Source organism: Peromyscus eremicus, chromosome 1 (genome assembly GCF_949786415.1).
Source record: "Peromyscus eremicus chromosome 1, PerEre_H2_v1, whole genome shotgun sequence".
Lineage (NCBI taxonomy): Eukaryota > Metazoa > Chordata > Mammalia > Rodentia > Cricetidae > Peromyscus > Peromyscus eremicus.
The window spans coordinates 94747354-94760790 of record NC_081416.1 but is presented as its reverse complement, the minus strand read 5'-3'; the positions used below and the strand labels follow the sequence as shown (position 1 = coordinate 94760790).

At 39.7% G+C, this 13437-nt stretch overlaps 1 protein-coding gene across 1 annotated transcript; it reads right to left on the bottom strand.

Annotated features, from left to right (window-relative positions):
* Positions 1-323: 323 nt before the first annotated feature.
* LOC131900637 (olfactory receptor 2D3-like) lies at positions 324-1247 on the bottom strand. Its single transcript, XM_059251942.1, has one exon. It carries the CDS (start codon positions 1245-1247, stop codon positions 324-326), a length of 924 nt encoding a protein of 307 aa, XP_059107925.1.
* Between the last annotated feature and the right edge of the window lie 12190 nt (positions 1248-13437).

Here is a 13437-nt window from a genome sequence, read left to right as displayed (position 1 = left end):
TGTATGAGTTAAAAAGGAACTATTTCCTGTTTGTTCTTCCTCCCTTCCTTCTTCCATAAGATCCCCCCTTGCTCCCTTCCTTTCTAATTCTCCCTTCCTTCATTTGCAAATCAAAACTTTGCCTTCTCTTTTCTTTCTTTTCCTTCTGTTCACTTTCCTTTCCTTTCTTTTAAATGATCAATGGGATGAAACAGATAAAAACATATGAAAAATAAGAAGAAAATGTGAAAGAATGACATAAAATAAGAAAAATCTTGGAGAAAATTCCTTCCCTCCACATCTCCGCCATGCTGAGCACAGTCACATTGCCATCTCAAAAAATGTTATCTTGAAGTCATTCTCCTGAGAGCCCCTTTGACATCCTTGTTTCTCAGGCTGTGAATGATAAGGTTAAGCATGGGAGTCACTGCTGAATAGAACACTGAAATCATTTTATCCTTTTTATTCATTGTCTTGGAATTTGGTCTCATATATGCAAATATTCCTGAGCCATAGAAGAGGACAACAACAATGATATGGGAACCACAGGTGGAGAAGACCTTGAGCCTCCCCTCCCCAGACTGCATCTGGATCACAGTGGAGATGATGTTCCAGTAGGAGATGAGGATGAGGGAGACAGGTGCTAGGAGGATAATCACACCCATTGCAAAGATGGCCATTTCTGTACTGTAAGTGTCTGCTGAAGCCAGCTTCAGGAGAGCAGGAGGTTCACAGAAAAAGTGGTTAATGACATTGTTTCCTCGGTAAGGGAGACGCAGTGTGAATGTGGCATCTACCAGGGACACAAATGCACCGCTGGCCCAGGACCCTGCAGCCAGCTGGACACATACCCAGTGTGTCATGATGGTGGAGTAGTGCAGAGGCTTGCAGACAGCCACATATCGGTCATAGGACATCACTGCCAGGAGTGCACACTCTGTACACCCAACCAGAAGTAACACGACTATCTGAGTTGAGCATCCAGCAAAAGAAATGGTCTTTCTCTTCACCAGGAAGTGGATGAGCACTTGGGGGACTGTGGTGGTAGAAAAGCAGAGATCTGCAAAGGACAGATTTCTAAGGAAAAAGTACATGGGAGTGTGGAGTCTGAGGTCTGTGTGGATGAGCATGATGATGAGCAGATTTCCCAGCACAGTGAGCAGGTAGATGAGGAGAAAGAGGAAGAAGAGCAAGGCTTGGGTCTGTGTGTCCTGTGAGAGGCCCAGGAAGATCAATTCTGTCACAGATGTTCTGTTCTCCTCACCCATGAATCATTATTTGTCTCTGTAGATGAGCATCAAGAAAACAAGCACATAAACCACTTTTTTCAGAACATGTGAGCAACTTAAGTATTTTGTTCATACTCCCCAATTTTGGGCTATATATTTATATCTGAGTTTCATTTTGCTGAGTATCTTGACAGTTGAAGTTTGTTTGAAACTTTCTCTTCTTAGCTCTTGTAATAGCACTAGTAAGAAAGAATCATTCTCAGTGTGTGCAACCATTCATAGATAACTCACACTTCTCAAAATTCACAGTGTTGCTTGAAGTCTCCATGTCCTTTTACTTGGGGTTCTAGGTAAGCAAATTGGTGTGTCTGTAAACCAGTTTACATTTCTATACATTTATGAAGGCTAAATTTTTCATGGTTACAAGAAAATCCTAATAAAATATTCTGGGGAAAACTGAAAACTGTGATTCTTTCTTTAGCCCAGCACTCTATGTTTTATTTTCACTTTGAAGAGAGTACTGGAGAACATTAAAAATAGCTACCTCTTCTAAAGTTTTACTCAGTAATATATTTTGAATAACACCCAATTTGTGCTGTGTATTCATTCATCTCTTTTTGCACAAAACTTTTTAACATAAATAGCACAAGCTTAATGTCATTGGTACCTCTAACTTGCAGTCATTAACAGTTTCTTTTCCTTTCACTTTTTAAAATCAATGTTTGTCTTCAAAATATTTTATAATCTTCATTATTAAAAACTTACAAATGAAAATCATCTCACACAAAATATACTAGAACCAAAAATCTATATATCAAATGAACTTCTAAACCACTAGAAAGACCATGAGTTATGAGAGAGAATATAAAGCTAGTTGTTTATCTAGTCATAGCTTTGTTGAGTATTTTTCATTTTTGGTCATATGTAAAATATGTCCAATAGTGAAAGTGGAAAGACCAGTGTGAAGCTCCACTGTTTCAAAATGCTGTTCAAATTCTCTTTAGGGCCACATAAGACTATTATTATTACCAGTTGAAAGATGAAAAAAGAAATTAGAGGAATCATTAATCTGGCTTCTCTAATGCCAATTATTCTGTATCTTACACTTTTGAATGAACAAAGTACAGTTGAGAGGTAACACAACCAAGTCATGGCAGAAGAATTTCTGTTTGAAGACAGTTATTTGAAAGCAACTAAGCTAATAGAAAAGAAAAAGCATATTGTTAAATAGAGTTGAAAAATCCTAAAAGGCACTATTAAATAAATATTTGTATGTGAGTGTAATACCTAAAAAATAGAACAGGAAAAACACAGGAGTCAAATTTAATGAAGTCATATCTGAAAATTTTCCATATCTTGAGGGAGATATGGACATCTAAATCCATAAAACTCACAGAATCCCAATTGGCTCAACTATAAAGAGATCTTCTCTGAATCCATGTATAATCAGGCTGTCAAAAGCCAAAGCAAGAGGGAGAATCAATCCAATGAGCAGTAAGAGACAAACACCATCACAAAAAAATGTAATCCCCATGAGACTAGCAGCAAGCAGTGGGACTAGGTTAGCAATCTGGGCCTCTACTTGTGTTGGGCTAAGTGCATAATCTTCCTTTAATAATGCACTCTGTAGCCAGAGTCCATTGCCTGCTTGTACTATTCACACACACACACACACACACACACACACACCCCAAACAATGCTCCTTGAAACCTGGTAACAGCCTAAGACCCACATCTGCATTAAGTTGCACAAACACCACTCTCTGAACAGTGGATTGTTACTCCTCTTTTTAATGACCATCAAACACAGACTCTAGCCAGTTGTAACATTCATGTACAAGTAACTGGAAACAGGGCTCATCCAGCCTGAGCTGATTTGGAGTACATGAACAACAAGGCAAACTGTATTCTGCAAGTGAACTTTAATGAAAAATCTTCTATTTTCAATCTTATGCCTATGCATAATGTGGCATGGATGTGACTAAAATCAGATATACTATGGGAAGGGACAGGAATAGTGGAAAAAAAGGCTTATATAACCCAAATATGTTAATCAAAATAGAGGTCCACCCCAATTTAACAAATTCCACCTTTCTTTAGAACCCATAGAAGAAGCCACTGAGCTCCCTTGAGAACTCTCACCTATGTGGCCTGGTGTCACTCTTGACAGCATATTTCTTTCTAATCTATACTATTGTTTTACTTTTTTTTCTTTATTAAAATTTTTTTTATTCATTTTACATACCAACCACAGATTCCCCCTCATCCCTCCTCCCGATCCCCCTAAGCCTTCCTCCCCACCCCTATCCCCTCCTCCGAATAGGGAAGTCCTCCCATGGGGAATCAGCAAAGCCTGGTCCATTCAGTTAGGCAGGTCCAAACCCCTTCCCTGTGCATCAAGGCTGGGCAAGGTTACCTGTGGTGGGATACCTTGCACAACCTTGTTTTACTTTTTAATGAAGTATCCTGGTTACTTTGTTTATCTGTGTGCACTTATTTTAATTTCTTGAGTAAGCTTCTATGAGCCTGAAAACACTCAATGAAGATGCCAACCATCATTATCAAGATGAGTAGGAAGATGTTATATTCATGGAAGAGAGAGAGAGAGAGAGAGAGAGAGAGAGAGAGAGAGAGAGAGAGAGAGAAAGAGAGAGAATAAAGACAACTGCAAGTCAAGAATATTATATTGAATCAGCTTTCCATTGCTGCGAAAAAACCGCCTGAGCTAATCAACTTGGAAGGAGGAAGGTTTATTCTGGCTCCAGGTTTCAGGCCATGGCTCCTGACCCTGTTGCTTTGGACCTGTGGTGACACAGTACATAGTGAGAGCCTGCAGCAGCTGCTTTCATGCATGTGTATATAGGTGGTCACATGGAAGTCTAGAGTACAACAGTACTTACCAGAGTTTGGGGAAAAGAACATATAGGAAGACTGGTTAACACAGACAAAAATGAGTAACACAGCTGGAGCAAGTTGTGGGGTTCTGTAGTGCAGTCAGGGGACGACAGTTAATAACTAGTCATCTATTTCAAAACATTGAAAAACAATAGGGTTTTGAATTCTCCTCAAAAAATATAATGACAAAGATTTGAGGTGATGGAGCAAGGAACAAAGATACTCATGTTTAAACAAGTAGCTAGCTGATTTTGCCGTTTAAAGAAAAGTTAAATTGCTTTAACCTGAAGATTTGATGAAGTAGAAAGATGACCGAAACTGTGAGGGTTGACAGTTTCATTGTCCTTACTGGGAAGATGTGATTCCTCCCTCCTCTAGGGTTACAGTTTGTGTGGTTTCTAGAGGTAGAGGGGACAGGTGCTTCCTACAGTGGGTGAGTCAAAGTAAGTCTGTGTGACCTTTCAGATGAAAATCACTTCTCTAAACAAACACTTATTCCTGCCAGAGTTTCCTGGGCTGGGACTCCCTAGGCCCAGGCAGGGCCAGATGATACCCAGACTACTGTGGATATGAGCTTAGAACTCCTGCCTACCCTTGTGGGGCTTTCCTGGTTAGGCTGCTACTCCATAGCTGTAAAACAGTAGTTTATTTCTATCTCCCATTTCCCAATAGCACCCAACATAACAAAGGAGTGTAATCAAAGTTAGTTGAATTAATAAATAAACAGATGCATGTCTCAGGAATTATGAGGTCCATCCAGCCTCTTTGATTTCCTTCCCAGGGGCCCAGAAGAGACACCACTAATGGAGGGAGTAATCTATGGTGTTGGTTTTAGCGGTGCTCTTACCCTGTGATTAAAAGTCATGGAACACGACAAACCCACTAACAAGAATTTTATTAAGACAAGGAGAAAGGGATAGATGTGTTCAGGACTGTTGAAAGGACACATGAAGAAAGAGGGAAGGGGACATGGGATCCGCCTTTTTTTTTTTTTCCGAGACAAGGTTTCTCTGTGTAGCTTTGTGCCTTTCCTGGAACTCACTTGGTAGCCCAGGCTGGCCTCGAACTCACAGAGATCCGCCTGACTCTGCCTCCCGAGTGCTGGGATTTAAGGACCACCCCACACATGTGCATAAATCACATGATCACTCTGCACAATTTATGTGACCACACACCACATGGATTATGTAGGACTTATGACCTGGAAATGACTAGGCATAAATGACTAAGTGTCCCGCTTGGGTATGCGCAATCATGGGGGTGTGCCTGGAATTCTTATCATGTGGGAAAATAATCTAAGTACACGTGCTCTTCTGTCCACCTACTTTATTCCTCTGAGATTAAATTCTATCTATATAGATTCAATTCTATTCTTATATTTAACTCCTCTCTGTCCCTTCTCCTCCTGTCTTCTCATAACTCTAACCCTTTTCTGTCTCTGTCCTCGTCTTCAACCTCGTTCTTCTCCAACTTGCTTCTGTTGTACCTGTTTCAAGAAACCCCCAGAGACCACCAAAGAACCGGTTTCCAGTGCAAGCACATAAGGGTCCTTTTATTCAGATTCAACCTGGGCCACCGCACAGCAGATGGAAGGAAATGTGGCAGTGACCACAAGCCCAGGTGTAGAGAGTTTTTATAGGGAAAAACCACAACCCAGGAATTGGCAATTTGGGATTGGGTCGAAGGGATATGGGACAAGGTGATTTTTTTAAAAAAAACTATTGGTCTAGACTTTGGGCATGAAACTACATTTGAAACCATTGGGTTAGACTTTTGGTGGGGAACCACAACCTCCTGAACAGGATTATCCGGATTGCTCAGCAGGATTAACAAGATATCTTCAAGGGCCATAAACTGCAGACAGGATGTTTGCAGGAGGATACTGCTCTGTATCTGTTCAAGTTGTCATGGCACATTCCTGAGGTCCTTCCTGGAACTGAGTAAAGCAGGTGGTCTGAGATGGTGGCCCTTTCCCTAAGATGGAGCCTGTAAAATCAAGTCTAGGTGGCCCTTTCCCTAAAATGGAGCCTGTAAAGTCAAGTCTAGACCTCCACACTTCTTTCCCCTCTCTCCCCAGGAACAGGTCTCTCCCTACCAGCAGCCTGACCTTACAATAAAATGCAAAGCTTCTAAGATCCTTACAAGAGCCAAGATAACCAGCTTCATTTGCAACCCAAAAGGGGAGTGAATAGAGGAGGTGGGGTCAGATAAGACCTGGAATAAGTCAGAAAGGGAATTTAAGTGCTCAAAATATATTCTTAGAAGTGGTTAGGTGAAACATTGAGTCTATCACAAATGTGCTCAAACTATAATCTTACAGGTGGTTAGGTAAATGAGTCTATAGGTCAAGAAAATAAAACTGCCTCTAGTTTCCCATATACTGGCAGGCGGGGTAACTTTGCTTGGAGCTAGGAAATCTGTTTCAAAGCTACATTGCACTTGGTATGCACAAAACCCTTTTGTTCTGAGTCAATTACTCTAGAATGCCATTTGGGTTGTGAGAGAAAGGAAGATCTGAGCTTCATTTGCACAAGAAACAAAGCTATGCCTAGGATGCTAGAGAAGAATTTCAGGTAAATGCATTATTAGAAGTCCTTGGAAGCATACATAACACTCAAGAAAAATATTGCAGGAACTGGCGAATGTATATACAAAAGCTAAAATATCAATAAGACTTCTTAAGCCATGGCTTGACCTTGGGAAAAGTCCTTGACCTTTCCAAGTAGTAGCTTTTGTCATAGTAGCTGAATTCCATTACATTTTCCTGTGGCTTGCAGCATGAATGACGACATACAACACTCTCACATACTCATTGAAAATGAGAAAAGAGGCTGTGGGCTGCTGAGACCTCGAATGCTCTCTTGAGAGTGTAAAGGTCTTGACTGAGAAACTCCCAGAACAGGGACAGGGCTGCACGTCTGTGCAAACATATCTTCAGACTCATACAGCTTCTGTGGAGTTTCCAGTTTCCATTTGTGTCTCCAGGTCAATAGGTTCAGGTTGTACCTGGTCCTGCCAGCATGCTTTGAATGCACAAACTGAAGTGGCTAAGAAAAACAAGAAAGGAACCCCTAAAAATATGGTCTGGTATAGCAAGAGACAGAAGAAATGCTGGGAGTAGCTTTTACATCTATGAAGAGGCACTGGGTATCCACAGTCTTTATAGACATTATAGTAGCTTCAGTAAATAGCCTAAGCAGCTCCAGAACACCTATGGAATACAGTTCCTAAAGAACACCTATTCTCCTTAGAAGTCTGATGGGAAAGAGGGGTAGAGAGCAAAACAAATTCCTCCTCCATGAACCGAATCAACATTAGACTCCTTGGAAAGAATAACTCCCCATCAACATTTTGCCTACTCTCACTTGCTGGAGCCCTGACACATGTCAGTACAGTGCAATGAGCCCAATAGTGGAGAAGGAGTGACAGATGAAGAAAGGTGCAGTTTCTTCAGCCTTGACATCCTTAGCCTACCAGGCTACCTTCATTTCTGTTTCTGAAATAAGTGGAGGCAAGGACATCAAATGGGATGTGTTTCTTGCTCCAGCCTAACCCAATGAGTACTCCTTATAAAGAGACATTTTGCAATCTTCTAAGAAACAAGCAGCCTGGGTCTGAAGGAGTTTCCTCCAGGAAGTCTTCAAACCTGAGGTCCCTGAGGGCTGTTCTAATAAGAGCACTCCCTGAAGTAGTCAGTGCTGTTAACTTTTTCAACCTTTCAACAATAAGAAATCCCACAGGCATTAAGAAAATAATGATCTGTGGCTGAGTATACAGCTTAGTGTTAGAGCACTTGCCTAGCATGTGTAAGACCCTTGGTTCAATCCCTAGCACCAACAATGATAAAAGTAATTATCTGAAACAGAATTACTGGAAACTCCTCTGAAGCCAAGCATTTTAATGAGGGGGTCTCAGATTACCCTATGGACTCTTGAGGTTCCCAAGACTTTGTCTCAATGTTCAAATTAGAGGTTTCAGTTCTGAAGATAGTGTGAAGTATGACTGATAGAAGAGCAGCCATCCCTTAGAATCTGTAGGATAATTGTTCCAGGACTGTGGATAACAAAATCATTGTACAGTAAAGACTCTCATAACAATTAACTGGTATTTACATATAACCTATACACAGCCTGTCATATATTTTCAATCATCTACAGATTAGCTATGATGCCTAAAGTGTCTTCAGAAGCTGAGTCTAGACCTTTAGTTGGTTTGTTACAAGGTCTCACTCTATAACCTAGAATTTACAGTTCTCCTACTGTAGCCTCCCAAGTGCCAGAAAAATACTTTTTATCAAAATATGCATATACTTTGTATTTGCAACTAATTGCATCCTTGAATGCAGACTCTTCAAAGAGCTGATTTATTGTTCATCATCTATATTATATTCCTTAAACTAATGATACCAGAAAATTTAAAACCCTTGTCTGTGTTTATACACAAAACACTCTGCTTATGGGATCTGGAGAGATAGTTTGGTGGTTAAGGACACTTGCTGTTCTTCTAGAAGACCCAGGTTTGATTCCTAGAACCCACTTGGTGGCTTACAACTGTCTGTAACTCTAGTTCCAGGGTATCTGACGCTCTCTTTTGGTCTCTGAGGGCACTAGGAACACTCATGGTGCACAGACATACATGTAGACAAAACTGCACACACATAAAATAAAAAGAAATAATTTTTTAAAACTAAAGAAGCCACTCTAGTTTTCTAATTAAAAAAATACATCATAGAAAAATGGAAACACATATATATGCATGTGTGCATGTGTACACTAGCTTACCATATAGCAGATTCTGTTGTATTATTTTCATAAAAGGAAGTCTATCACTCCAAAGTAATAAGAATTGACAGACAACCTCAGGCTACAAAGCCTCGGTACAAATGCAGAGACAGTGGCATGAGGAGATACCTACAGGATGAGAGGAAAGTTGTTTACCCTCAAGATCTGAACATGGTTTGCTCTGATAACATAAGCATTTCAGAAGAGGTTGCCTCAGTGACTGTGGCTTCCTATGTACTATGTGTTCACCTGGCTAATGCTACACAGTAACTGACAGTCTAAGATCTAATTGGAGCTTAGCAACGTCATTTAAACATTGCCATCAGTCTGATTTTCTTAGCCTGCTGCCTGCTCTAATTTTCGATTCATGGTCAGTTACACAGTTTTTATAAACAATGTGATTCACAGACATGTCTTCATTCCACCTTTGTGATGTGATTACTATAAGAGTTTTTAAATATGTCTAGTTACAGACAAGTAGTGAGCAGTTTGTGAAAGGTGCTAGCCCTGGTGTCACATTGATTAGCACTGTGTCATACCTTTGGTATTTAACACACAAGCAGACATGTAAGATGAACTTGAGGAAGTGTTATGCCCCAGTTCTGATATCCCAGATTTTTTTCCAATATCACCTTGAACTGAGAACCCAGCCAACTTCTCAGTCATTAAAAAAAAGTAACGAGCACATCATTCCCAGTCTTTGGAAAGCTGAACACATGGCTTTCTCTATTATATCCTTGTGCCTGGGTGTGACTGCACTTTGAAATAGAGCTCGCAAAGCACTACAGTTTAACCTTCATTGTGTTACATATCATATATTTCAGATAATCTGACCACTGTGGGACAATCATTACCATTTTTTAAATTTCTAAATGTAGCATGTGACAAAAATTGAAGGTTGGGAAGGTCAGGATTGGCATACTGTTCTTCACTAGAATTTTGGGGTAGAAATATTACACATTGAATTCAATGCAAGTTTGTTTGTCTGCAAGGAAATTTATAAGTTTATATTGCATAATTCTCTTCCTCATGTTCCTTATCTAAAGTTTTTTATAGAGTCATTCTTATCTCAAAGCTGTTTCATAGTTTTGGCTTTCCCTAGCAGTGATAATCATTATAAAAACCAACCGTCACCATCTGTCACTCCCCACACGCAGGGACCTCATGTGAGAGCAATGACCAGAGAATTTGGATGTGAACCAGTGTGTCTCCAGAATATATGTGTATCTTGACTTTTTACCCATCTTAGTATTCACCATTAACATTTCTTTTTACATCCCTAGTAATGCCCTTGATAGAAAAGAGGGCAGAAACCCGAGTGTTGAAAGTGTTGCTGTCACTAGGGAACTATCAGAGACAAGAGTCAGAATATTTAAATCAAGAAAGAGCTAATAAAAAACTAAACCTATAAGTACATTTTCAAATACCTGCTTAGATGTTTTGTAAAGGGTGCTATGTAGAGTGATTGCATAGTACTTCTCCTTGATTCTGAAGGTTTAGTCAAAAGTTATCCAAAAGCTCCTACAAATATGCTTCAAATTTCTAAAAAGTCGATAGAATCATTGCTTATTAAATGCTGAAAAGTTAGGTAAGCATTCAAATGCTTTCAGAAGGTTCTATTGTTTACTTGAACTACAACAAGAAAATGAGGCTATTTTTTGTTTTAGAACTTCATATATACCTATAACACGTTCTGTAAAATCCACTCATTCCCTCCTCTCTGATTCCTTCCATACTCTCCCACAACTTCTTCCTTCAAACTTCATGTGCTCTCTTTTCTTTAAAATAAAATTTAAAAAAAGCAATAATGAAACAATAATGAGTCTGCTTAGTGTTGCCTTTTCTGCATGGGTGTAGGAGCATCTACTAGGCATGGGCAGCCTTTCAGAGACCACATCTCTAAAGATTTATTCTCCTGCCCCCGGGAGCCATCAATTGCCAATAGTTTCTAAGCAAGGAATGGAGTCTTGAAATCCCTGTCCCCATCCATGACAGGATTTTGACTGGCTTGATCTTGTGCATACAGTCCCAGCTAATGTAGATTCATGTGTACAATTGTGATGTCTAGCAAACACTGTTTCCCTACAGATATCCACCACCCTTACCTCTTACAGTCTTTCTGCCCCCTCTTCTACAATGGTCCCTGAGCATTGTGGAATGGCATATTACTAAATGTTCCATTTGTAGTAAACACTCCATAGTCAGATAAGTTCATTTGAAACATTTTCCCATATGTTGAATTTAATAATTTCAATTATAAATAGTTATAAGACCCACTCATCCTAAATTCACTCATAATACTTCAGAAATATCGGTATAAAATATATTTTAATTCTTGTGCTTTAGATATATTGTCAAGTTACATTTTAATAGATTACATTTTTCAAGTTCTTAACTGTGGGGAGCCAGACCGATCCAAGACTTTCTAGGAGACCAGGATGGAAGGACAAAGGGAACTTTAGTTCTGTGTTCTTGTCCAGGGGAAGAGTTGGCAAGGCCAGTCTGAGGCTGGCGCCAGTGCCTCAGAGGAGTCAAGGTTGTGGCTCTTGGGGACCCAACTCTTCCCCCAGGCTGTTGTTGTCATCACTCCTAAGGCAGCTGTGTCTGAGGTGCCCTGTGTTCTCTTTGTCAACATTGTCTGACTTAGCTTTCTGTTGACCTTGGACATTTTTCACCTTGGGCATTTTCACCTATAAGTACACCTATAAGTACAACATTGCATACAAGATGCTGTACTACTTTTTTTTGTCATTCTGTTTTTTCTTCTTTTATTAAAAAATAGAACCTTTTCTCATACATTATATTCTGATTACAGTTTCCCTTCCCTCTACTCCTCCCAGTTCCTCCCCACTTACCCTCCTATCCAGATCCACTCCTTTTTGCCTCTCCTTAGGAAAAAAAAAGACTGCTAAGAGATAACAACAAAACATAACAAAATAAAATATAAAATAAAACAAAACTATCATATCAAAGTTGGACAAGGCAAACCAACACAAGGAAAAAGAGCCCAAGAGAAGGCACAAGAATCAGAGACCCACTTGTTCACACACTCAGTAGTTCCATAAAAATATTAGGCTGAACTATAATAGGTACACAGAGTACACGAATGGAGGCCCTGTGCTTGCTGCTTCAGTCTCTGTGAGTTCATACAAGCCTTGCTCAGTTGATTCAGAGGACCTTGTTCTCCTGGTGACCTCCATCTCCTCTGCCTCATACATTCTTTTCACCTCCTCTTTCACTGGGTTCCCTGAACTCTGAGTGGAGGTATTTGATGGCAACATCCCATTTAGGGTTGTGTGTTCCATGGTCTCTTTTTCTGCATGCTCTAGGAGGAAGCTTCTCTGATGATGGCTTGGCTGAACAAAACACTTACCTGTTAGTATAGCAGAATATCATTAGCAATCATTTTATCATTACTTTTTTTAAGACCAGTAGTATTTGATTTTACCCTAGATCTCTGGGCTATCTAGTTTCTGGATCTTGGTCACCAAAGCAGTATCAGGTATGGGTTCCAGCTCATGAAGTGTGCTTTAAGTCAAATCAGATATTAGTTGATTACCCCCTCCCCAAGCTTTGTGCCACTTTACCCTAACATATTTTGCATGCAGGATGATCATGTAGTTCTTAATAAACTTGCTTGGTATAAGTCACCTTATGCAAGACCTCCTGGTTTCCCAGCTATTGCTTATGTTTTTGTTTCTTATCTTCTCTATTTCTCATCCCTATCCTCTCACTTAACATCTTTATTCCTGCTGATTTGGGTCACTTAACTTCAACTTCCATGAAATATACAGTTCGATATTTTCCAATATCTGGGGAAAGAACTCTAACTTTCCTCAAAAGTCCTATATCTTTCTTCAGATTCACATTAGTCCATGATGTATGAAAATGTTGCACATCCCATGTACATAAATCAATTATCACACACATTTATTGTCCATGCAGAATCACTCTATACATAATGCACACAAGTCATCTAGGATATCAACACTTAGAATAAACTGCTTTGGACATAAATGACATTCTGTGAACACTGTATCTGGAATATCCAGAAGTCAATATGGCAAAGTTGAATTTCATCAGCCCCCTTTTGGTTTTCCCTCTCCCACCTCATTCTTTGCCCATAATCGCTTTGTTTTAAAGAAAATATAACAAAATGAGAGACAAATTCCATTTATAAAGAGCTTCTAAGAAAACAAAGTGCTTTTGTACACTCCCACGTTGTGAAAACAAATGTGGAGGGAGTGGTCCTAAAACGAGTGGCAATGTTATTTCATGAGAATAATCCCTACAAAGGGTCTCCATGGTAGAAATGTGGACAAGATGTAGGTAAGACAGGTATATGTAAGCCAGAGAAAAGAAGCACAGAAGGTAGAATGCTTCTGCACCACCAAAGTCATTCCAGGATAAATGGAAGACTACAGAAGGAAATGTGAATATCATTCTGCATTGGGCTCCTGAATACTTTGACTATGAACTTACACCATCAACACCCAGTTATGGAAGTAGTTTGGGTATCTGTGGATTAAAACTATATTCTCTAAAGATAGTTA

Bases quoted from the DNA above. Each gene is read 5' to 3' on its own strand.
- LOC131900637 (XM_059251942.1), bottom strand. From the start codon at position 1,247: ATGGGTGAGGAGAACAGAACATCTGTGACAGAATTGATCTTCCTGGGC.